Source organism: Bufo bufo, chromosome 2, assembly GCF_905171765.1.
Source record: "Bufo bufo chromosome 2, aBufBuf1.1, whole genome shotgun sequence".
In the NCBI taxonomy this organism is placed as follows: domain Eukaryota; kingdom Metazoa; phylum Chordata; class Amphibia; order Anura; family Bufonidae; genus Bufo; species Bufo bufo.
This window is the reverse complement of record NC_053390.1, coordinates 197,626,032-197,651,796: the sequence shown is the minus strand read 5'-3', so window position 1 is coordinate 197,651,796 and position 25,765 is coordinate 197,626,032. Positions and strand designations below refer to the sequence as shown.

Below are 25,765 nucleotides of genomic sequence, written 5' to 3'. Positions count from 1 at the left end.
AGGGCAGGCCAGTATTTAAGTGAATTGACATGCAGATTCCCATTCATCAGAATGGGGCTTTTGGAAATCCACGTGTCAAGTATTTATTATACATTTGTGACACATACTCTCTGAAATTAATAATGCCAGTGTGCAAAAAATACAAAACAGTGAGTGACAAGAAGAATATTAGGAGGTGCGGAGCTTGCGCCTGTTCGGGATGGCTGCCTGATTCTCTGTTCTGCTAACAAGATGACCCTCACAGCCTATTTATACCAGCCTGTCAGACCTATAATAGAGGATTTAAGGATGGAGATTCCCCGTGCCCCATCAGAGCTTTCTCACAATGTGGAGAAATTGATAAATTTATCTAGAAAGCTGCCGCTGTACATGTGGCGTGAGAATCCAAGATGGCGTCCTTGTGCCTCCGAAGAACGAGCTTTAGATGCTGAGAGTGGTAAGGAGCATTTCACCAACCAAGATAGCCTCCCCATATCTAGAGCTTTTATTAAGAAGACCCTGGATAAAGCACTGGAGCCTTTAAGTACTGACCTGTTTGCTATCAAACAGGATGCACACCATATAAGCCGAGGGGGTGAAAGCCCAGGAAGAATTTCAGGCGGTTTATATGTGGATTTTACTGCTGTGTATATTTTTATACAACAATAAAATGTTTAAAAATAAATAAATATATCAGGAGAATTAAAGGGGACCTCTACATAATTTACATATCCTTTGATCAGATCCCGGAGGGTCCGACACTCGGTATCACCACCAATCTGCTGTTATCAAGAGTCACAGATTCTGGAAGGGAGTAGTTTTTTGGATTACGTTTTGGGAGTCTTTATGACACTCTTTTTCGAAACCAGCGTGGAATCTGGGAGAGGTTCAGTCTTATTGTTGAAGCAGGACAGATTATTCTTTCGATTGCTTCATATAATAGCGTAATAGATACCAGAGGTCAGATCTTATCATTATCAGAATGTTCTACACGGTCTCATAAAATTAATATGAAGCCATTTCTCTTGTGGAGATAATTATCCTGACTACTTGAAGATATTACCATGACGTTTATCTCTTACTTCTTCATTGCATATTTTAAACTGGGCTATTAAGAAAGGTGAATATTGCACAAACAACACTGAAAATGTATGGTTTGGTTCAGTGTGATTTCTGTGTGTAAACCTAGGAAATGATTGGCAGGGCATCCTCGCTGGCGTCCCCTTTGCTGCCTTTAAAATTGATTTATTTTGGCCACTTGTGGTGCCACCATTGCCTGGGGATACAGCCTGCTGTAATTTTTAACAGTCTGCTATGACAGTGATGTGTTGCCCTCACTGGAAATAAGCGAAAGCCTATATAATTAATGCAAAAGAACTGACGAGAAAGTTGCTCTTTAACCGTTTTCTGTCTGAATTCAGTCATCCTACTATCAGAACTACATGAAATGTATTATCAAGCTAAGGGTACATTCACACCTGAGGCAGCGAAGACGACAGGCAATATCCGGCAGAGAGCAGCCTACCGGATTTTGCATTGTCGCAGTCTACAGTTCACCACCAGATCCCAGTTGACTTTAATGGGGCCCAGCAGTGATCTTGCTGCGTTTTGTTAGCATGCAACAGTTTTTGTCCTGCTGACAGCTGGCATGCCGCAGATGTGAACGTACTGTAAGTCTGTTGACCTTACAGAGTGATACATGTATGGATCCATCATGCAATGGAGCCCACTCTATAGAGACTAATGAACAGTACATACATTTCCAACTGCATCATTAAAGGGGTTGTCCAGGTTCAGAGCTGAACCCGGATATAACCTCCTCTTTACTCATTTACTATGTATAAGTGGCGCATCGGGGCATTTCCTTTCTCCGATGCTCCCCCTTGCCTTGCGCTGCATCGCGCAGGGCAAAGTCTGTTTGTTGTGAGCTGGTGACATACCAGGCCTCTACTCACTATGCTAGGCGGAGACTTCCGCCTAGCAGTGAGCCCAGTGACATCACCAGCACACATGGGCAGTCTGTAGCCCTAGGCTGTTTTAGAGGCGGGTACCACTAGTAAGTTTTGGGAGTAAGTCACTGGCAGTAAACAGTCCTTCCCCTGCACGATGCAGCATAAGGCAAGGGGGAGCATCGGAGCAAGGAAATGCTCCGATGCTGCACTCATACATAATAAATGAATAAAAAAGAGTTTATATCCGGATTCAGCTCTGAACTCGGACAACCCCTTTAAGGCTACTTTCACACTTGCGTTCCGGGTTCCGCTTTTGAGCTCCGTTTGAAGGCTCTCACAAGCGGCCCCGAACGCATCCGTCCAGCCCCAATGCATTCTGAGTGGATGCGGATCCGCTCAGAATGCATCAGTCTGGCTCGCTTGGCCTCCGTTCCGCTCAGCAGGCGGACACCCGAACGCAGCTTGCAGCGTTCGGGTGTCCGCCTGGCCGTGCGGTGCCAAACGGATCCGTCCAGACTTACAATGTAAGTCAATGGGGACGGATCCGTTTGAAGTTGACACAATATGGTGCAATTTTCAAACAGATCCGTCTCCCATTGACTTTCAATGCAAAGTCTGGACGGATCCGTCTGACTTACTTTCACACTTAGATTTTTTTGTGAAATATAATGCAGACGGATCCGTTCTGAACGGATACCATCGTTTACATTATAGGAGCGGATCCGTCTGTGCAGATAACAGACGGATCCGCACCGAACGCAAGTGTGAAAGTAGCCTAAGTTGCAATCTATTCTGTCATTATTATATTAGCTTATAATAGTATGATGTATACATGTGATATTTGGTTTCAGAAAATAATTTCATCCCCTAATATGGGGCAATTCGTATGCATTTTATAGGGGTTTCTTCCTTCCTCTGGATCAACATGATAGGATTATAGGTTACACTTGATGGTCTTCTTTTTTTTCAACCTTTTCAGCTATTTACTGTACTTACTGTACTGTATGTACCTAAAATTGATACATTTCATATTTTGCCCTTTAGGGAAACTCTCTTCCACCAGCTCTGTGCCATACATTGGCTGTTAGAGACTCTAACCTCGGATCCATCTGTCTTCATGAGGCCTATGTCATCTTGTTGGAGTATAAGGTAAAAACAAGAATCAATCATTTTATAGGAATATATGGTCAAAAATCAGGAAGTAGGTGTTAACATTGTATCAGCTATAACCCAATCCTTATCCTAGGGCTGTGTCCCAGTTCAGGATCCTCATCTCTTGGCCAGAGTGAAGAGCATAAAGAAAGATTGGTGCAGATTTTCTTTTACAAATCCACCAGAATTCTGTCGTACATGCCTTTGCACCATATTTATTAAAGGGGTATTCCCATCTTAGACAGTGGGGGCATATCGCTAGGAAATGCCCCCATTGTCTGATAGGTGCAGGTCCCGCACCTATATCGAGAACGAAGCGGGGAGCACTGTGGCTGGAGGACCCCAGAATTCCTGGGGTCCGCCCACCACCAAGCGCTAATCCCCTGCCTCTCCCATGCACCCATTCATTTCTATGGGGCAGACGGCAATAGCCAAGCCAGCGCTCGGCTATTTTCGGCGGCCCAATAGAAATGAATGGAGGGCGGCTGCGCAGTGCGCTCTCCTTCACTTTTGGGGCTCTGTTCTCGATATAGGTGCGGGTCTCAGAGGTGGAACCCACACCTATAAGACAATGGGGGAATATCCTAGCGATATGCCCCCATTGTCTGAGATGAGAAAACCCCTTTAAGTGTTTTAGAGACTTTTTCTGCTGCGGCCCACAACGTGGCATAGCTTAGCATGAAAGGGGCATGGCTTAAGATTTGCTGCAAAATTGTAAAGCAGAGTAAGCCAACTAATTGGTGGTAAAAACTTAAAGGGGTGCTCTAGAAATTATTTACAATGGTTGCAAGCAAGTGAATAGGATGAGCTGAGCTGCCTGGGAATGAGTGGGGGGCACTCTACACACGGCCTTCACATTACATTACTGAGCTTTCCAGCATTGCATCATTACTGGAATTGTGTGGAATATAGTGGCTCGCCTTGCTTGTCGCTCTGGTAATGGTGCCCTGCTGTAAGCGATTCACCTAATCTCTTGAATTGAACAATTGTATATTTATCAGCAGGCACTCACCATCTGTATTTCACACATATATAACACATTTATTGAAATTATAAACATTTTGTAAAATTAGTAGATAATAGAAATAAACAGTAGTCCAAAAAATATGACATAAAAAATATAATAAATATAATCAATTAGCATACGACATAGAAACTATAATCAATTAGCATAAATTATGACCATAAATAACAACTTAGAAGAGGGTAAAAAATGCAGTATTGAAATATAAAAATCAAGTGCAATATCGAATGAAAATAATCAGATAAAATTCGAATGAAACTTAGACATGCATTTATCATCCAAAAAAAAATAATGTATTATCTATACGCCTTTATCAAAGTTACTGGTGAGTCAATTCAAAGTTCCATACAATGTATTAGGAATGCGTAGTTAAACTAGTTGTAGTACTCTGCAGAATATATAATCGTCCAGAACTAATAGCTTTGACTTAATCCACTGCAATGTCGGTTATTTTCGATTGGAATAATCTGACTATGTAGCTGTGATCGATAAGTATCTTTCGAGTTGTCAATGTGATTTTTCCTGCGAATGACTAAATGATCGATTGTCTCTATTTATATAAGACTTGATGGTGCTTACTGCAGGGGCGTCCCTCCCGCAGTACAGCTACTCACCCAAACCAGGAGCTTTTTGTCTTTCTTTCGTACTGTGCTAATGTGGCGCTCAAATGTCGGCGTCCCACGTGGTGGTTTGTGGTCATGTGTTTTCTCTACGTGATAGATGCTGAAGAAAAGAAAAATTTATGCTGTTTGTCTTTTATAGTTCCGATTTTTTCGAGTGCGCACTTCTTGTTCCTGCAGGATATATATCTGTGAGAGTTTGGTTCCTTTAGCCCGCCAGACGCGTTTCGAGGTGACCTTACCTCTTCATCAGTTGCTTGAATGGAAACCAAACTACTTTCTCTTTATATACAGTCGATGGTTACATCGAAGACCCGGGTTTTCGGGGTGTTGGAAACTCTGGTAGGAATTCTTACATGTCATTTTTCATATATAAGTGGTATGTTCCAGAGTATACAGTATATATGTTTTCTTTCAAATATAGTTTGGATAGCGATCCACTTTATATTCAATGAATGACTAAAGGAAAAATGAGGAGAAAAACCAGAAAACGCTTCTGCGTTTTTGTCGCGGTTTTTGTTGCTGTTTTTCTCAAAATTGCATTTTTTTAATCTTTTATCTTCTTAGGTATGCAGTGAGTCTATTCCATACGTTTCTCCTGGCTACATATGTATATATAGTCCTAATGTTGTATGTTCCACCAATATCTTATGCACTAATGTAGATTATATACAAACATAGATTATACACATATACAGGTATACATTATAATATCAAACCTCTATGTTATTGTTCTTTGAGTAAAACAATGCTCTTATTCTTTAAGATATAATAATATTTGGGTAAAAGTATTGTTCTTTGAGTAAAATAATATAATCTTTGGATTTTTCTGTGTTGCTATGAAGACATTGTATTGGGTGGAGCCTCTCCCTGATGTGAAGTCGTGTGTCAGGCTGTTTACCAGCACCACGACCTCCCCTCAGGGGAAGGCTCCCTCTCTACTGCCACTTCACCCAATACAATGTCTTCATAGCAACACAGAAAAATCCAAAGAACTAATAGAAATACATACAGCATGCTACTTATAGAGAAAAAACAGTCGCAATGAAAACGCAACAAAAACGCACCTGCGTTTTTTTAACTTTTATCCTCTTCACACTATATAACAGTTAACTATATATAAAAAAAATTTTTATTCTTATTCAAATTCTTATTCAAATTGTTGTTCTTATTCAATAAAGAAATGTTTTATTCTTATTTAATATTATTTTACTCAAAGAACAATACTTTTACCCAAATATTATTATATCTAAAGAATAAGAGCATTGTTTTACTCAAAGAACAATAACATAGAGGTTTGATATTATAATGTATACCTGTATATGTGTATAATCTATGTTTGTATATAATCTACATTAGTGCATAGGATATTGGTGGAACATACAACATTAGGACTATATATACATATGTAGCCAGGAGAAACGTATGGAATAGACTCACTGCATACCTAAGAAGATAAAAGATAAAAAAAATTCAATTTTGAGAAAAACCGCAACAAAAACGCAGAATCGTTTTCTGGTTTTTCTCCTCCTTTTTCCTTTAGTCATTCATTGAATATAAAGTGGATCGCTATCCAAACTATATTTGAAAGAAAACATATATACTGTATACTCTGGAACATACCACTTATATATGAAAAATGACATGTAAGAATTCCTACCAGAGTTTCCAACACCCCGAAAACCCGGGTCTTCGATGTAACCATCGACTATATATAAAGAGAAAGTAGTTTGGTTTCCATTCAAGCCACTGATGAAGAGGTGAGGTCACCTCGAAACGCGTCTGGCGGGCTAAAGGAACCAGACTCTCACAGATATATATCCTGCAGGAACAAGAAGTGCGCACTCGAAAAAATCGGAACTATAAAAGACAAACAGCATAACTTTGTCTTTTCTTCAGCATCTATCACGTAGAGAAAACACGTGACCACAAACCACCACGTGGGACGCCGACATTTGAGCGCCACATTAGCACAGTACGAAAGAAAGATAAAAAGCTCCTGGTTTGGGTGAGTAGCTGTACTGCGGGAGGGACGCCCTTCAGTAAGCACCATCAAGTCTTATATAAATAGAGACAATCGATCATTTAGTCATTCGCAGGAAAAATCACATTGACAACTCGAAAGATACTTATCGATCACAGCTACATAGTCAGATTATTCCAATCGAAAATAACCTACATTGCAGTGGATTAAGTCAAAGCTATTAGTTCTGGACGATTATATATTCTGCAGAGTACTACAACTAGTTTAACTACGCATTCCTAATACATTGTATGGAACTTTGAATTGACTCACCAGTAACTTTGATAAAGGTGTATAGATAATACATAATTCTTTTTGGATGATAAATGCATGTCTAAGTCTCATTCGAATTTTCTCAGATTATTTTCATTCGATATTGCACTCGATTTTTATGTGACTACCATATATTTCAATACTGCATTTTTTACCCTCTTCTAAGTCTGTTATTTATGGTCATAATTTATGCTAATTGATTATAGTTTCTATGTCGTATGCTAATTGATTATATTTATTATATTTTTTATGTCATATATTTTTTTGACTACTGTTTATTTCTATTATCTACAAATTTTACTAAATTTTAATAATTTCAATAAATGTGTTATATATGTGTGAAATACAGATGGTGAGTGCCTGCTGATTAATATACAATTGCATCATTACAGTCTATTGTAGAGCAGGAATTCTACTCTGCAATCACACACTTAGGCCCCTTTCACACGGGCGAGTATTCCGCGCGGGTGCAATGCGCGAGTTGAACGCATTGCACCCGCACTGAATCCTGACCCATTCATTTCTATGGGGCTGTACACACGAGCGGTGATTTTCACGCATCACTTGTGCGTTGTGTGAAAATCGCAGCATGCTCCTCTTTGTGCGTTTTTCACGTAACCAGGCCTCATAGAAATGAATGGGGTTGCGTGAAAATCGCAAGCATCCGCAAGCAAGTGTGGATGCGGTGCGATTTTCACGCACGGTTGCTAGGTGATGATCGGGATGGGGACCCGATCATTATTATTTCCCCTTATAACATGGTTATAAGGGAAAATAATAGCATTCTGAATACAGAATGCATAGTACAATAGGGCTGGAGGGGTTAAAAAAATAATAATAATAATTTAACTCACCTTAATCCACTTGTTCGCGCAGCCCGCATCTCTTCTGTCTTCATCTGTGAGCAATAGGACCTTTGATGACGTCACTACGCTCATCACATGATCCATCACCATGGTGATGGATCATGTGATGGACCATGTGATGAACACAGTGACGTCATCAAAGGTCCTATTGCTCACAGATAAAGACAGAAGAGATGCGGGCTGCGCGAACAAGTGGATTATGGTGAGTTAAAATTTTTTTCTTTTTTTTTTAACCCCTCCAGCCCTGTTGTACTATGCATTCTGTATTCAGAATGCTATTATTTCCCCTTATAACCATGTTATAAGGGGAAATAATACAATCTACACTACAACTAACCCAAACCTGAACTTCTGTGAAGAAGTTCGGGTCTGGTTACCACAGTCGGTTTTTTATCACGTGCGTGCAAAACACATTGCACCCGCGCGATAAAAACTGAACATCGGAACGCAATCGCAGTCAAAACTGACTGCAATTGCGTTCCTACTCGCGCGGGTTTGCTGCAATGCACCGGGACGCATCCAGACCTAATCCGGACACGCTCGTCTGCAAGGGGCCTTAGGCTACTTTCACGCTAGCAAAAATTCTTCTGTTACTGATAATACAACCATCTGCATCCATTATAAATGGATCCGGTTGTATTATCTTTGACATACCCAAGACTGATCCGTCATGAACTCCACTGAAAGTCAATGGGTGACGGATCCATTTTCGATTGTGTCAGAGTTAAAGGGAGTCTGTCACCACCATATGGCCATATACAGTGCTTACATGGCTCTGTAGTACACCTATACAGGATTGTAACGGTACCTTTGTTCTTTTCTTTATACTTGCACAAGCAGGAAAAAGGAAGTTTAATTCATATGCAAATGAGCACTCGCAAGTGCCCAGGGGCGGCGTTCAGTGTGTAAGTGCCCAGGCTGCTCTGCCTTCTTTTCACTTTACTCCTCCCCAGCCTCTGCCTTTGCCCTATCGATGAGGCAAGAGACTTGGAGGGCGGGCAAAGGCAGAGACTGGGGAGGAGTAAGTGAAAAGAAGGCAGAGCAGCCTGGGCACCTACACATTGAACGCCGCCCCTGGGCACCTACACACTGAACGCCGCCCCTGGGCACTTGCGAGTGCTCATTTGCATATGAATTAAACTTCGTTTTTCCTGCTGGTGCAAGTCTAAAGAATGGAACAAAGGTACCGTTACAATCCTGTATAGGTGTGCTACAGATCCATGTAAGCACTGTATATGGCCATATGGAGGTGACAGACTCCCTTTAAATGGATCCATCCCCATTGACTTGCTAGGAGGGTCATGACGGATCACTCTTGCTACGCATCCCAGGACGGAAAGCAAACTGCAGCATGCTGCGGTTTGCTCTCCAGTATGAGAACGGAATGGAATGCATTTTGGAGCACTCCCTTCTGTTCAGTTAAGTTTTGTCCCCATTGACAATGAATGGGGACAAAACGGAAGCGTTTTTTTCCAGTATTGAGACTCTATGACGGATCTCAATACCGGAAAATAGAAACGCTAGTGTAAAAGTAGCCTTACTAAACTTCCTCTTGGAAAATTTCAGGCTGCTCAGCCAGGACGGCATATTGCACAGCAGAGTTCCTAGACTGCAATACATTGTAATGATGTGATCCTGGAAAGCATAGCAATATAAAATGAAGGCAGTGTGTAGTGAGGCGCCACATGCAAAGTGTAGAGTGCCCCCTCTAGGCAGTAGAGATGAGCATCATAGGCAATAGTCGTTTTTGCAATATTTCGCAAATTTTTGGCCTAATACTTGCCATAAATTCGCAAATTCTAGAATTCGTGATCTCCAGTCATTATTTTCTTGATTGTAAAAATAGGCAATGTAATATGTGCGAATTGTGCTCACAATACAGGCGTGGGTCACTTTTTCTACATTTTTCAAGCTGCTAGAAGTTTCCTGAGACTGGAGAAAATGCAAAGTACAGTAATTCCTATCACACTACCTAACACCTTGCACTGGAACCTATCAGCTACACTATATCACTATCTAACCTACACTGACTATCTCCCACTATCTGTATTATATATACAGTATGAGCTAACTATCTAACTATCTAATGTAATGACACAGCAAAGCACAGAGCACAGCAATGTCACTGCTGTCTCTCTCAGATCTGCAAAAAAACAGCAAGAAATGGCTGCTGGGGAGGTTCTCATATAGTAAGGCGTAGGCAACTTTCCTATTGGTTGCTAGGGATGTTGCTAAGCTCAGACAAAGACATTGCAGCCTTCTCATTGGCCGACAAGCAAGAAGGGAGGTTACTGATGGAAAAAAAAAAATCTAGAATATTCGCGATTACGAATATATATCACTATATTCTACATCTTCGCGAATTCTCAAAGTGCCGATATTTGCGAAAAAAATTGGCGATTAGAATATTGGCGATCAACACTACTAGGCAGCTTTGCAAGTTGACGCAACCTGTCCTGTTCACATTCTGAGTTTCTTGCAGCCTATTTTAAATAATTGCCGGAGAACCCATTTAAGCCTCTTTCACACAAGCGATAGAGGAAAACACTGATCAACCAGTTTTGTCTGCATTTGCATTCAGTGTGTGCGTTTTTTCCATACAGATTGCTTGCGCTTTTCACGTGCGTGAAGGAAAACTGAAGGATAACAATCTTCATCACCTAGCAACCATCAGTGAAAAACTCATTGCAGCCGGATGTCTTCTGTTTTTCACACAAGCCCCATTCACTTCTATGGAACCAGAGCTGCGTGAAAAACACAAAAAATAGTACAGGCCGCAATTTTACCTGAACGCAGAGATGATGCATGAAAAACATGCTAATGTGCGCTGACCAATTGAAATGAATGGGTCAGAATTCAGTCCGGATGCTATGTGTTCACTACGCGCATCTCATCTGGACGGAAAACTCACTCGTGTGAAAGAGCACTTCAGCAAAGGGCATTTATCAGGTAGACAGAGTTAATACAAGACACTTCACATATGCGTTTTTGCTGTCCGGTTTTGAGATCCAGCATGGGATCTCAAAACCACAGCAAAACGCATCCATTTGAATAATACAACCTGCTGCATCCGTTCAGAACAGATCCAGTTGTATTAAATCAAAAAAAAAAAAAACGGATCTGGCACCATTGACTTACATGGATTTTGGCATGTTCAGTTTCCTATGCCGCACACAAAAACTCCGTTCCAGTTTGTTCAGTTTAAAAAATGAATGGGAACAAAACAGAAGTGTTTTTCTCCGGTTTTGAGTTCCTCCGCCGGATGTCAAAACCGGAAAGGAAAACTCAGATGTGAAAGTAACCTTCTCGTTTCCATGGTTGCTGCCACCATGCAATCTAGCAGTGGTGGCCGTACTGGCACACTGTAGGAAAAAGCGCCAGCCTCTCTGGTGGCTGGTACCGTGGGAGTGTGCATAAGACGGCGCTTTTTCTTATGTGCAAGCACGGCAACCGTTGCTGGATTGCATGGTGGTCTTGTAACAAGAAGTGTTCAATTCGATAGAAAAATGAATCAAGCCAGTAAAGGAAGCAATATGGACAATCACAATACATTAGTAAGTTCTCTTCTTGATGAATGTCCTTTGCTGAAGTGAGACATGCCCTTTAAGCTAGGCAGTTCTAAGGTTTATCTTTCCGATATCACGTGGTGATTTCTCTGTCTAAATCTTTTTTACGTATTATAGTGGTTCTGTCAGTTTGTACTTTACTAAGGGACTTCAGTGCACTTGGGACTTTTTTGTGACTTTTTGAAAATAGTCACAATGATAAATCTGGCAAAAAAATGTAACTCTGCCTACAAAACATCTGGCCACTCCTTAGTACATTGAAACTTTAGGACATGGCTCAAACCACCCTAAAATTGGCACAAATATGTCATAAATTTGGTGTAAATCCCTAGTCCACAAAAACACTATACTTGATACAACACTCCCAGCTCCATTTTATGCAAACACCTTTAGTATGTGCTGTCTTAGGGCTCATGCACACGAACATATTTTGTTTCCGTGTCCGTTCCATTTTTTTGTAGACCGTTTACTGACCCATTTATTTCAACGGGTGTGCATACAGTTTCCGTTCCACACAAAAAATAGAACATGTCCTTTTATTGTCCGCATTACGGACAAGGATAGTACTGTTCTATTAGGGGCCAGCTGTTCCGTTCCGCAAAATACAGAATGCACGCGGACGTCATCCGTATTTTTTGCAGATCCGTGTTTTGTGGACCGCAAAATGCATACGGTCGTGTGCATGAGCCCTAAAGCTTAGACAGGATTAGTAATTCTGCCCCAGGGTCTCATCCTATGGAGGTCCTTCCATAATTATACAAAACCCATTGACTTGAATCGTGCTTCATTTCTCCTGTGGTGGTGTTGCAGGGAACATGAACACTTGCCAGGTTTCCCCACATATTGCAGCTGTTTAATGGGTGTCGCAGCAGAGGGACAATTTGTGATAAATTTATTATCTAGGGACCACTCTAACAAGTAAGGCTTGTCCAAAGCGGAGAACCCTTTCAAAGGGAATCTGTCACCTATAATCTTTTCTGCCAGTTAAAACCAGATTTTTTTCTGTAATCTCTTTTTATTTTCAGATTTTTTTTTGATATTTTTATTCAATTTTCTGAACATGATTATGGGGGCGGCCATCTTGTCTGAGCTGTTCTTAACAGCATTTAGAGATTTGCTTTACAGCGGCCCCATGCGCCATAGACACAGTGGTCAGAAGGGGACCTCATTGACTTCTGTGGGAGAGTTTTCTAGGCTCTGTGACCTCTGCAGAGGCTTAAGGGCCAGTGCGAAAACTGCAGGATTTTATGTTTATTTATTAATATAGATATTGACATGGAAAATTAAAGCATCAAACCAAATTTCTTTAAAAATATGTTTAACATAAAAACATGATTTTAATAATAGCAGATTTATAATTGTATTGTTGGAATATATCCATTTTATCCTGGTTATTGCACCAAATTTATGTGGTCAAAAGCATACATAAACACTATATAAAGCCAACTTTATATACACAAAGTAGAAACGGTACAGGGGCATAGCTATAGAGGGTGCAGAGGTAGAAGTGACTCCCAAACTCTGGTGCCTCTGGAGGCACATAAGAAGATAAAAAAATCACAGAAAAAGATAACATCCTGCACAATATGATAGCTAAATATGCAGATGTATATGGCAACATTTATATGGAAAAAAATCACAGATAATATTGCATAATAGATACAAACATTTTATATGGACTAAGCCCTCACTCTCAGCCAATATATTTTGATCAAAACACATCTATGCCTGCCTACCAGCGCCATGGTGGTCTCAGTCAGGCAGGAACCTACTTTAAACCCATCTATTCCATTGGGCATCTACATTCAGGAGGGCAGACCCTGCACATATAGTGTGCTGCTCCTTGTTACCTCTATGTGCATCAAGCAACCAATGAGAGGAAGAGCTCTCACAGCTACATGTACCACCTAATCAAGGTTGCATATTCAGTTATCATATCGCTCAGGATGTTTTGTATCTTTTTCTGTGATTTTTGATAAATTTATGTTCTTGAAGGAGTGGCACCTTCAAGTGTGAATGCGCCCCTAATATCTGGGGAGTGCACTTTTGCCCCGCCTATCCAACAGCGACCTGATTAGGTGGTTTATATAGCTATATGGGCTCCTCCTCTCATTGGTTGCTTGGTGCACACAGAGGTAGCTAGGAGCAGTACACTATATGTGCAGGGTCTGCTCTCCTGAATGTAGATGCCCAACGGCATAGATAGGTTTAGAGTAGGACCTGCCTGACTGAGACCACCTTGGCGCTGGTAGGCGGGGACAGATGTGTTTTGATCAAGATATATTGTCTGAGAGTCTCAGATTTTATCATATCAGAATGAGGGCTTAGACCATATATAATGTTTGCATCTATTGTGTTAGTGCATTATTTTCCGCGATTTTTTCCACATAAGAAGATACCAGTGTTATAAATTATGGTGGCCCTGTTCCTTGCTTTACATTGGGGCCCAGGAGCACCACGTTCCGCCTCTGACCCTATACAGCTTGAACTTTGCATCACTAGCCATCTCTGTATTCGACTGTTCAGGCAACAATAAAAGCAAATATCAAGCCAATAATAGCTGTTTAACCAGTCTGCATTTCTTAAAACCAGAGATCCTGGTGGCTGTAAAACTTCATTAAAACGAATCAATAGAGAGAAGGACGTGGAGATGAAGTGGGAGCAGTTTATCATGCCGGGGAAGGTAAATGATCATTTTTTTCCTACTATAACTGTCAGAAATATTTTGCTCTGTTTTACAGGTGTAAATAAATGCGATCTCCACAAATGGAGCGCTAAATATTTCAGCTACTTAATTTTCTTTTATTGTGAGAAATATATGGAGAGCGCAGGCCTCATAAACAACCACTATATATTCTAGGTGCAATAACTGTAAAGCTGGAGTGCATAAAAAGGGAACTCATCATTATGACTCTGCAGCAATGTATATTCTATCGGTGCTAAGGCATTCAGTTCCTAATTGAATTTTTTAGCTGAAAACAAAAGGCCGGTAGAGTTGGACCCCAAGTTTCAATATGAACTTTCAGCGCATTTCCTCATTATATAACTTTAGATATCTTTTATGTATACTGAAACTCTTGTATAATGAAGCAATAGTCCAGCTCACCTGCTCAGTAGTAGAGGATGCACGGAAACGCAACGTACAACAAAGAAAAAATCCTGCATAAAAACAAAAGTTTTTTATTATTTGATATTTTCTTTGTTGCACCTACTGGAAGTGTGCATTCACACAACTATATTTTCAAATTATAAAGTATTGAGGCACTCAGGTTAAAGTATAACTGTCGTATATAATTTTTTTTGGAGTATTGGATTGTGGTGATTAATATCACCTTGGTGGTCTTATTTCAACTTTTCACTGTGTATTCAATTACCCCTTAATTCCACAGTTTTGTTCCCTGTACTGCCTACTTTTACCTGTGCTTAAAATAGGGTTGCTCGGCATGGTCCGTCTATCTGTTGAAGGACGGAGGACGCAGAAGCAGGCTGCGTGCAAGGTCAGATTACTGACAGCCAGGGACTGTAAGTAAATTATTAAAGCCAGGTCCTCCCCAGCAGCTGATAACAGTGCCTGGGCTGTGTGCACTTCTCCCTGTCCCTGCGCTTGGCAGACGCTCCCTCACTCAGCAGAGCTGGAGAATGCAGAGTTGAAGCAGCGCACAACAGGGAAGAGAGATCTGCCATCTGCTCAGTGTATAAATGAAAGCAACATGTGGTAAGAGGACCCCTTTGTGCTGCAGGAGATTAACCCTTTAGGGGGGAGGGCTCTGGTTACTGACACTTTTGGGGGGCTATTGCTACTGGCTAGTGAGGGCAGGCGGGATTAGCCTCAGGGTGAGGGCAGTGGCGGCCATCTTAACTGAATAGGGAAATTGACGTTTTATGCAGACTGGTTGCTAAGGGCTGAATCTTATTAAATATAGGGTAAGTCAGTCTAATAGTAACGGATTCTGGAATATCATGTTATTAGTAACTACATATATGAAAATTGAAATTAGGGTCTAAATGTGACAGTTATCATTTAAGGTTTTGCAATTAAAGTATAGCTTTATTTCACATTATCTGCATCATCCATTTGCCCAGTGGTACATATCAATAACAGAATATTTCTGACCGGATGTTTCGGTCACGATGGACCTTCATCAGCGGTCACATTATCTGTGAGGTGAGTAGAAGCATTCCTAGTGCCTCAATACTTTATCATTTGGATGGTGGCTTAACAGCCCTTGATTGGCACCAGGGACACTTTGATTGAGTGCGGTTCCTCACTTCACTACAGATTATACAACTATATTTTCAGTCTGTGTCCAATCCGCATTTTTTTGCACATCGCACGCAGACCTATTCACTTCTATTGTGCTGAAAAAAATGTGCTGAAAAAAATGCGGCCAGGCCGCAAATTATAGAACATGTCCTATTGTCAGTTTTATGGAAAAAATAGGCATTTTTTCAATGGGGCCCGCGAAAACTGCTGGGTTCACATGGACCGCATCCGTATTTTGCGGACTGCTAAACAGATATGGTCATGTGGATGCCGCCTACTTGAAGTGTTATTCTGTCCGCGATGGGGACGCAATCAAATGGAACGGAATGCATTCTGGTGCATTCCGTTTTGTTCAGTTCAGTTTTGTCCCCATGAATGACAAGGACAATGAATGAATTGCGTTTTCTCCCGCTATTGAGATCCTATGATGGATCTCAATAGCGGAAAGGGAAAGTTCAGATGTGAAAGTAGCCTAATTTTGTAGGTTTCTGAATTCTCACCGTACACAACCCAGTTCATACAGGAACCACCGCATCGATCAGCTGATCTCTGTAAGTTTGGATCCCGATACCCCCAGCAAACAGAGGAGTTTGCTGGGGGAAGCTGTGGCCATTAAAATGTTTCCTTTGCAGTGGATGTTACTGGAGAAATGTAGTATCGCAGGACTGCCATTTGAATGAATGACCAGCTATGCAATATGTGTACAGCTAGAGGAAGTCTTCTGGTTCAATAATCACCACTACCACTTGTTGTCAATGGGGCTACACATTCAGAGCTCATTCTTTTTTTACAAAGACCCATATTGGGAGAGATTTATCAAAACCAGTGTAAGGGCTCTTTCACACTTGCGTTGTCCGGATCCGTCGTGTACTCCATTTGCCGGAAGTGCCCACCGGATCCGTAACACCGCAAGTGAACTGAAAGCATTTGAAGACTGATCCGTCTTCAAAATGCGTTCAGTGTTACTATGGCACCCAGGACGCTATTAAAGTCCTGGTTGCCATAGTAGTAGTGGGGAGCGGGGGAGCAGTATACTTACCGTCCGTGCGGCTCCCGGGGCGCTCCAGAATGACGTCAGAGCGCCCCATGCGCATGGATGACGCGATCCATGCGATCACGTCATCCATGCGCGTGGGGCGCCCTGACGTCACTCTGAAGCGCCCCGGGAGCCGCACGGACGGTAAGTATACTGCTCCCCACTACACTTTACCATGGCAAACAGGACTTTAGATTTCTCTCCATTCAGAATGCATTGGGATAATCCTGATCACGATTCTTCCGGCATAGAGCCCCGACGACGGAACTCTATGCCGGAAAAGAACAACGCAAGTGTGAAAGAGCCCTTAAGGAAAACTGGCTTAGTTGCCCATAGCAACCCATGAAAGGTGGAATCTGATTGGTTGCTATGGGCAACTAAGCCAGTTCTACTTTACACCAGTTCTGATAAATCTCCCCCATTCTGTCATCTGCAAACCTGTTTGTCCTTTTCTGAAAACAGTAAGGCAAAATAGGTATTGTTATTTGCATGAATTCCAGGTGCAGACACAATACTGCATGCTACCTCGAGTCAGTCATTATTGATTATTTTTAAGGGTAGGTCCACGCCACATTCAAATATTACCAGGAGCGTAGCTACAGGGGAAGCAGCGGCTTTGGGTCCCGAACTCAGAAGGGGCCATCCAGGAGGAGGACTAACAGATTTTATTGTCAGGGCCCCCACCAACAGTATAATACAATGACATCATATACAGTATATACATGTGGGAAACCGATGGAGTGGTTGCCGAGCTTCATCTAAGAGAACGATCTAGACTAGCCACAGGAGTTGGGGTTGCATAGGAGGAGAGGGTTGCAAAAAAGTTACTGGGGGGGAAGGGGCCTTCGAAAATTTGCTGTGGGGCCCAACCATTTCTAGTTATGCCACTGAATATTACGTTTGGCAAATACAGCGGTAAATCCTACTGATTTATTCATCTGGTATGCCTGTAGACTTCTATTAGCCAGACATATGCGAAAAGAGTGTCCGGTTGGAAAATAACTGGCCCGTATCTATTAGTACATCTAAGGCCTCTTTCACACGGGCGAGATGCGTGAGGTGAACGCATTGCACCCGCACTAAATCCGGACCCATTCACTTCAATGGGGCTGTGCAGATGAGCGGTGATTTTCACGCATCACTTGTGCGTTGCGTGAAAATCGCAGCATGCTCTATATTGTGCGTTTTCCATGCAACGCTGGCCTCATAGAAGTGAATGGGGCCGCGTGAAAATCGCAAGCATCCGCAAGAAGGTGCAGATGCGGTGCGATTTTCACGCACGGTTGCTCATTATTATTTTCCCTTATAACATGGTTATAAGGGAAAATAATAGCATTCTTAATACAGAATGCATAGTACAATAGGGCTGGAGGGGTTAAAAAAATAAATAAATAATTTAACTCGCCTTAATCCACTTGTTCGCGCAGCGCGGCTTCTCTTCTGTCTTCATCTTTGCTGTGCACAGGAAAAGGACCTGTGGTGACGTCACTACGCTCATCACATGGTCCGTCACATGATCCATCACCATGGTAAAATATCATGTGAGGGACCATGTGATGAGCGCAGTGACGTCATCAAAGGTCCTATTCCTCAAAGAAGAAGACAGAAGAGAAGCCGGGCTGCGCGAACAAGTGGATTAAGGTGAGTTAAATTCTTTTTTATTTTTTTTTAGCCCCTCCAGCCCTATTGTACTAAGCATTCTGTATTAAGAATGCTATTATTTTCCCTTATAACCATGTTATAAGGGAAAATAATACAATCTACAGAACACCGATTCCAAACCTGAACTTCTGTGAAGAAGTTCGGGTTTGGGTACCAAATATGCCGATTTTTCTCACGCGCGTGCAAAACGCATTACAATGTTTTGCACTTGCGCGGAAAAATCGTGCATGTTCCGCAACGCCCCCGCATCTTTTTCCGCAACGCCCGTGTGAAACCAGCCTAAGGCTTTGCTGGTACTGTATTACAACTGCGATTTATTTGCACAAGCATCCCCGCAGAAAAACCGCACATAATTTGCAACATGTGCAGGTAGCTTAAGGCCCAGCAGCAGGATCCGTATGCCTTATGCTGGACCTCATTGTGTACAGGCAGCCTGATTAGTAACAGGTTCTTATGCTGGTGACTGTTGGACATGATCAGGTAGATTTGGAAGTAAAGAGTGGAGATTTCTAGTCAATGACTACAAAAATTATATTATATGGTTGCATGAGCTTAGTTTTAAAAATGCATGCTTTTAATGCCGCACTCATTTATGGCAATTAGATGGCAAAGATAGAGCGTCAAAAGGAGAGGCCTCATAGTCCTTTAAAAAAACAGCTAGCTCAACAGTGAATGTAATGTAAAAGTGTTTTTTTTTCTATTATACCGTAATAGCGATTTGTCAAACCTTAAAAAACAGAGACACAATACCAGCAGTGAGCTTGTATAAAGTAGTAAAACCGCACTGTTCCAAACCAGCAGTGAAAAAGTACACCGTTAAGACACTCAGAGGGTTCTTCTGATATGGTCAGATCCGATAAGTGACTTCGACTTCCACAAGAATCAGTGCTCTTAATCCCTGTAATATTAAAACAGAAGTCCCGCAAGTCCTTTATCTTATAAAATCGTTTATTATACTTATAAGTTCCATAAAATCTCAATCACATAAAACAAATGTCAATCCTCTCGCCAATTGCCCAACCCGGGTTTCGTCTCTGCTTCGTCAGGGGCATCTGCAAATCCTATTTGGTTCCTCCTTTTTATGGCGATATAGGCGTTAGCCCAAAAAATCCTTTTGAAATTAAAATCAGTTTAACAATTTTAAAACCATCCAGTACTAAAACATAGCAGTTCTTTTATATATTTAAGAAACTTCTCTAATCCCAGACGATCCCCTTTCCCCCAGCAGTGAGGTACTGAGGGGCCTGCAAGTAGCCTTTCCCAACCTTAAGTAATAAAAAAAAAATCACGTAAAGGCGAGTGTTTTTGAAAGGTATTTTCCACACAGTCTCCGTCGGTTATGTCTGTGAGAGGCAATTACATGTTTGAGCACTAGGGGGCAGATATAGTATTATCTTCATAGTGTTATACAGTGCATGTGCTGCTGTATAATTAATGACTAACAGGGTGAGATGCATGTGTCTTCTGTGGGTTTATAAGGCCGAGCAGAAGATAAAATAAGTATTTTATCATTTGAAATTCCTTGCACTCCAGGATCAGTAAAACTGTTGTGAACTGACCATCAGCGAGATAACCTCCTGGTGCATGTTTCACACAGAACAGAGGCATTGTAAGACAAGTGCCTACGATTCACTATATTTGTGTCGTTTCTGACATCTTCCTGAACATAGACAACTTACTATCTGGAACGACAAGTTATTATATTTCTATGCAGTAGTCTGGGACATTTCCATAGTGGAAAGTGCTATTTTTGTAGAACGTTTACTTCTGCGGTTCTCCACAGACTTTTCAGCGCCTCTCTTCTCTGGCTAAGGCTACATGCACACGACCGTGCCGTTTTTGGCAAGCCGCAAACCACGGATCCGCAAAAAACGGAAGCCGCCCGTGTGCCTTCCGCAATTTGCGGAACGGAACGGGCGGCCCATTGTAAACATGCCTATTCTTGTCCGCAAAACGGACAAGGATAGGACATGCTATTTTTTTTTTCCGGGGCCTCGGAACGGAGCAACCGTTTTGCGGCCCCATTGAAGTGAATGGGTCCGCACCCGATGCGGACCCGAAAAACGGTTGTGTGCATGAGGCCTAAGGGTACTTTCACACTTGCGGCAGAGGATTCCAGCAGGCAGTTCCGTCGCAAACTGATGGCATTTGTCATACGGATCCGGATTCAGATCCGTCTGACAAATGCATTACAATACTGGATCCATCTCTCCGGTGTCATCCAGAAAAACTGATTCAGTATTAATTTGTTTTGCATTTTTAAAGGTCTCAGCAGTTTTTGTGATACATGCATTTAAAGATCAGTCTATTTGCAGACTATAGAAACATTTACACCAACAGATTATCAGACAGATTTTCTGACCAATCACTGGTCAGATGGCCTATTACACACAAGGATTGGATAGAAATTGGTCAGATAATCTGTTGGTGTAAATGTGCCTTATCCCTCCTAAGTCAGTCAGCTGAGGGCTCATGTGAAGCCTTATCTTTGATCTCCTGACGTCATAAACACTTATTATAGGCTACTTTCACACTGGCGTTTTGGCTTTCCGTTTATGGGATCCATTCAGGGCTCTCACAAACGGTCCAGAACGGATCAGTTTTTGCCCTAATGCATTCTGAATGGAAAAGGATCCGCTCAGAACGCATCAGTTTGCCTCCGTTCAGTCACCATTCCGCTCTGGAGACGGACACCAAAACGTTGCCTGCAGCGTCTGATGAAACTGAGCCAAACGGATCCGTCCTGGCACACAATGTAAGTCAATTTCTATGACACAATCTGGCACAATAGAAAATGGATCCGTCTTCTATTGACTTTCAATGGAGTTCAAGACGGATCCGTCTTGGCTATGTTACAGATAATACAAACGGATCCGTTCTGAACGGATGCAGACGGTTGTATTATCTGAACGGATCCGTCTGTGCAGATCCATGACGGATCCGCACCAAACGCGAGTGTGAAAGTAGGGTAAGCTATATTCTTATCAGTTTGATAAGAGTTTAGTTATAATGAGTGTTTATGAGGTCATGAGATCAGAGATAATGCCGTCAACTGACACGACTGAGAAGTGATACTCTGCAAACAGACTGATCCGTGTATCCCTGAAAACTTTTACTACAAACCAATAGAAATAAAAAAAAATTGCCCAAAATAAGTAAAATTCAATTAATAGAACAATATCCTCGAAGGTGTCTATGTTCTAAGCAGTTGGCTGTGTTACTAATCTCATTACCGTATATTTTCCTATTCGCAGAATAAAAAGCAGAGTCAAAAGCTTTTCCGCAACCACTTACGAGCTCGGAAACTATCCTTCCTCAGCGTCTCACGTTTTAGTGGACTTTCTTCAGCGCACACACCAACCATAGGTAGTGTTTCCTCCCTTCTTCCGGGCTCTGATGAAATGGCAACTGGAGGCACAACATCCTCAGACGCACCTCAAGAAGGTGGGGACGACTTAGAGTCCACTGTCAATAGTTCCCTCCATACCCCAGGCAAACTGAGCAAAGAGGAGGATGAAGAGCAGCTGTCTGATTGTAAGTATTGTTGTGTTACTGTCTGCTTTTTGCCTCCCTGCTTGTAATATCTTGTGTCATTTTAGTCCAGTTTGCTTTTATGAAGCTTCTTTTTGCCCAATTAATTGTACTTTTTGTTGATATTTTTTGGATGCATACAATATATGTTAGTCGTTAATTTACTTTTATAGGACAAACCAGAGAAGTTTTTTTTTATTATTATTACTACAGTATTTAAAAATCATCTTAGATAATGTTTTGGATTTATACCAGAGGTTGCTATGGTGATACCAAATTGGAAATTTCATTTTTTTAACTGCTACATAATAAAAGGTATTAAATCTAAAAATATAAAAACACTATGTTTGCATGTTTTTTTTAAATCCCAAAATTACATTTTTATTCAGGCCCGTCCCATTCCCTGCCCACTTTTTTAGATCTGGCGTGGGCGGGGAAAAGTCACAGATTGCAGCACAAAGGACCTTTGCGCCACAATCTGCACCGGAAATATGCCTAAGGGAGCATTCACACGACCGTGTTTTTCTTCTGCGTCCGTTCCGCAAATTTTGCAGACAATGCACGGACCCATTCATTTCTATGGGTCCGCAAAAATTGCGGAATGCCTTTCATTGTCATCCGTGTGCTGTCCGTTCCATGTGTCCGTTCCTTTTATTTTAGAACATGTCCTATACTTGGCCGCAGATTGTGGTCCGTGGCCCCATTAAAGTCAATGGGTCCGTAAAAAACGGATAGCACACGGAAATGCATCCGTATGTCATCCGTTTTTTGCGTACCCCTGGACTGAAAACATTCTAGGAAACCCCATTTCAGTTTTTTGCGGACCGTGAAAAACGGATGACACACGGAAGCACCACGTCCGTATTAGGCTAGTTTCACACTTGCGGCAGGACGGATCCGACATGCTGTTTAGCATGTCGGATCCGTCCTGTGGCTGTTCGCCGTGCCCCCGCTCCGTCCCCATTGACTATAATGGGGATGGGGGCGGAGCTCCGGCGCAGCACGGCGGTGCACGGCTTAAGGCCGCCGGACTAAAAAACCTGACATGCAGTAATTTTAGTCCGGCGGCCTTAAGCCGTGCACCGCCGTGCTGCGCCGGAGCTCCGCCCCCATCCCCATTATAGTCAATGGGGACGGAGCGGCGGCCCGGGGGCACGGCGAAACAGCCGCAGGACGGATCCGACATGGTGAACAGCCTGTCGGATCCGTCCTGCCGCAAGTGTGAAAATACCCTTATACAGACTTATGGAACGGAAACGGAAAGATAACTGAAAATACATACGGAACACACGGATCCGTGATTTGCGGACCGCAAAACCACCACGGTCGTGTGAATGCTCCCTAATATAGACGTACGGTATTTCTGTGTAACAAATGACCCCCAAAATACGTGTACTGTATATTCATATACACTGGCCAGACTGTTATAAGAGCATAAGCATGGGTTGCGTTACAAGGAATCCCTGTGATACAATTAAAGGGGGATCCCACCCTTGTTTTCGCCTTATATTCCACAATCAGCTGATAGTGGCACACTAGGAGTTAAACTGTGGAAATCTGCCCCATATTTTCGTGCAATTTATGCCAAACTCTAGGTGCACTCTCCTTAGTAAATATGGGCCAGTGTGATATAGGAAGCGCAACATACGTATACTGGCATATCTTACGGTTTTGGGTGATATTACATGAATGGGGCTAGAATTATGTACAACTATTATCTGAAATGTCTGCGGATACATGAAGTTGACTGGAATACATTATGCAGATATCCTTCTTCTTGCTGACAAATAACGTCCTTGAATTTAGGAGACTACCAATGAATCTTTCTACTTGAATCAATATGGATGCAAGGTGAATGTTAATACCTTCTGAAATATCCCTTCATTATTAAGGACTTCCCTTAGGCAATGTTATATCTACCATAACAAGGCTGGAGTGTATGGTAAACTAGCATTACCAAACTACTCGTATAATATGTCTAGTGTAGATAAGGATCCTATAATCCGGTGTGTCTACAATATCCAGCCCAGGCAATCACCAATGACCAGAAAAGACTGTTGCCGGATTCAGATGCCCATTCCAGTTTCTGCTTGCATGACACAGGCGTACAGATCTAGCCAACGTCATCTTCACTGGCCTAATGCGTTAATGCAGCACAATCACATTATAGCGATAGGATAAATCACGTTAAAGTGACCTGGCACGTCTGGAGTCAAGATAATGGCTACGTCTGTGTTTGGATGTTCTATTGGTGTCCAGGTGCATCCATTTTATTTCGAGACTCATTTATTCAAGTGAGTCTTGAATGGAAAATGGACAAGAAAGGTGCATGCTGCACATTTCTCTGCACGGACCAACACTGCGTATTGCAGCCTTTAGGCTACTTTCACACCTCTGGTTTGAATTCTGCGCTGCCGGATGCAGACGTAATGTCCGCAGGCCCCATTAAGTATAATGGAGTCTGGTGGGGAGGCGTACAGTACGCATTCTAGCAGACAAGCGGAGAACCGGCCAGACACAAACCACTGCATGCTGCGTTGTCTTCAGCCCGTTCTCTGCTTGTCTGCCGCAACAGCCATGCCAGAGTTTCACACCAGGAAGTGTGAAAGTAGCCTATCTTTAGTGGGCCGTGTGCCCTCCATAGCACCCAAATGGAGATGACTATCGTCTGAATCAGTCCATAGACTAGAGAAACATTAGCACGGAAGCAGTTCAGCTGCAATTCTAGAAGCCCTTTACCTTTATACAGACACCACAGTGTCTTTAAAGGGAATCTGCCACCCTGATTTTGGACTATTACCTACAGTAATACATGAGTAGAACTGCAGATAAGGAAGCCACTAGTTTTATTTTTCCTACTGCTCCCAGTTCTCCACTGTCAGCGCTCAAAGCTGTACCGAAATACACAGTCAGGACTGCTGTGCTAACATAATGCAGAGGACTCCTGTGCGCACAGCAGTCCTGACAATGTACGCTGCTCAAAAAAATAAAGGGAACACAAAAATAACACATCCTAGATCTGAATTAATTAAATATTCTTCTAAAATACTCTGTTCTTTACATAGTTGAATGTGCTGACAACAAAATCACACAAAAATAAAAAAATGGAAATCAAATTTTTCAACCCATGGAGGTCTGAATTTGGAGTCACACTCAAAATTAAAGTGGAAAAACACACTACAGGCTGATCCAACTTTGATGTAATGTCCTTAAAACAAGTCAAAATGAGGCTCAGTAGTGTGTGTGGCCTCCCTTTGCCTGTATGACCTCCCTACAACGCCTGTGCATGCTCCTGATGAGTTGGCGGACGGTCTCCTGAGGGATCTCCTCCCAGACCTGGACTAAAGAATCTGCCAACTCCTGGACAGTCTGTGGTGCAACGTGACGTTGGTGGATAGAGCGAGACATGATGTCCCAGATGTGCTCAATTGGATTCAGGTCTGGGAAACGGGCGGGCCAGTCCATAGCATCAATGCCTTCGTCTTGCAGGAACTGCTGACACACTCCAGCCACATGAGGTCTAGCATTGTCTTGCATTAGGAGGAACCCAGGGCCAACCGCACCAGCATATGGTCTCACAAGGGGTCTGAGGATCTCATCTCGGGACCTAATGGCAGTCAGGCTACCTCTGGCGAGCACATGGAGGGCTGTGCGGCCCTCCAAAGAAATGCCAGCCCACACCATTACTGAACCAATGCCAAACCGGTCATGCTGGAGGATGCTGCAGGCAGCAGAACGTTCTCCACGGCGTCTCCAGACTCTGTCACGTCTGTCACATTGCTCAGTGTGAACCTGCTTTCATCTGTGAAGAGCACAG

General features: G+C 42.4%; 1 protein-coding gene across 1 annotated transcript in view; it reads left to right on the top strand.

Annotated features, from left to right (window-relative positions):
• The window catches only part of CCDC60 (coiled-coil domain containing 60), a 230,793-nt gene that overhangs the window by 192,118 nt on the left and 12,910 nt on the right, over window positions 1-25,765 (top strand). The window contains exons 6-8 of the mRNA XM_040416015.1: window positions 2,976-3,080; window positions 14,048-14,138; window positions 21,672-21,951. Of these exons, the coding sequence (XP_040271949.1) occupies window positions 2,976-3,080; window positions 14,048-14,138; window positions 21,672-21,951 (476 nt within the window). The remainder of the gene's footprint in view (window positions 1-2,975; window positions 3,081-14,047; window positions 14,139-21,671; window positions 21,952-25,765) is intronic.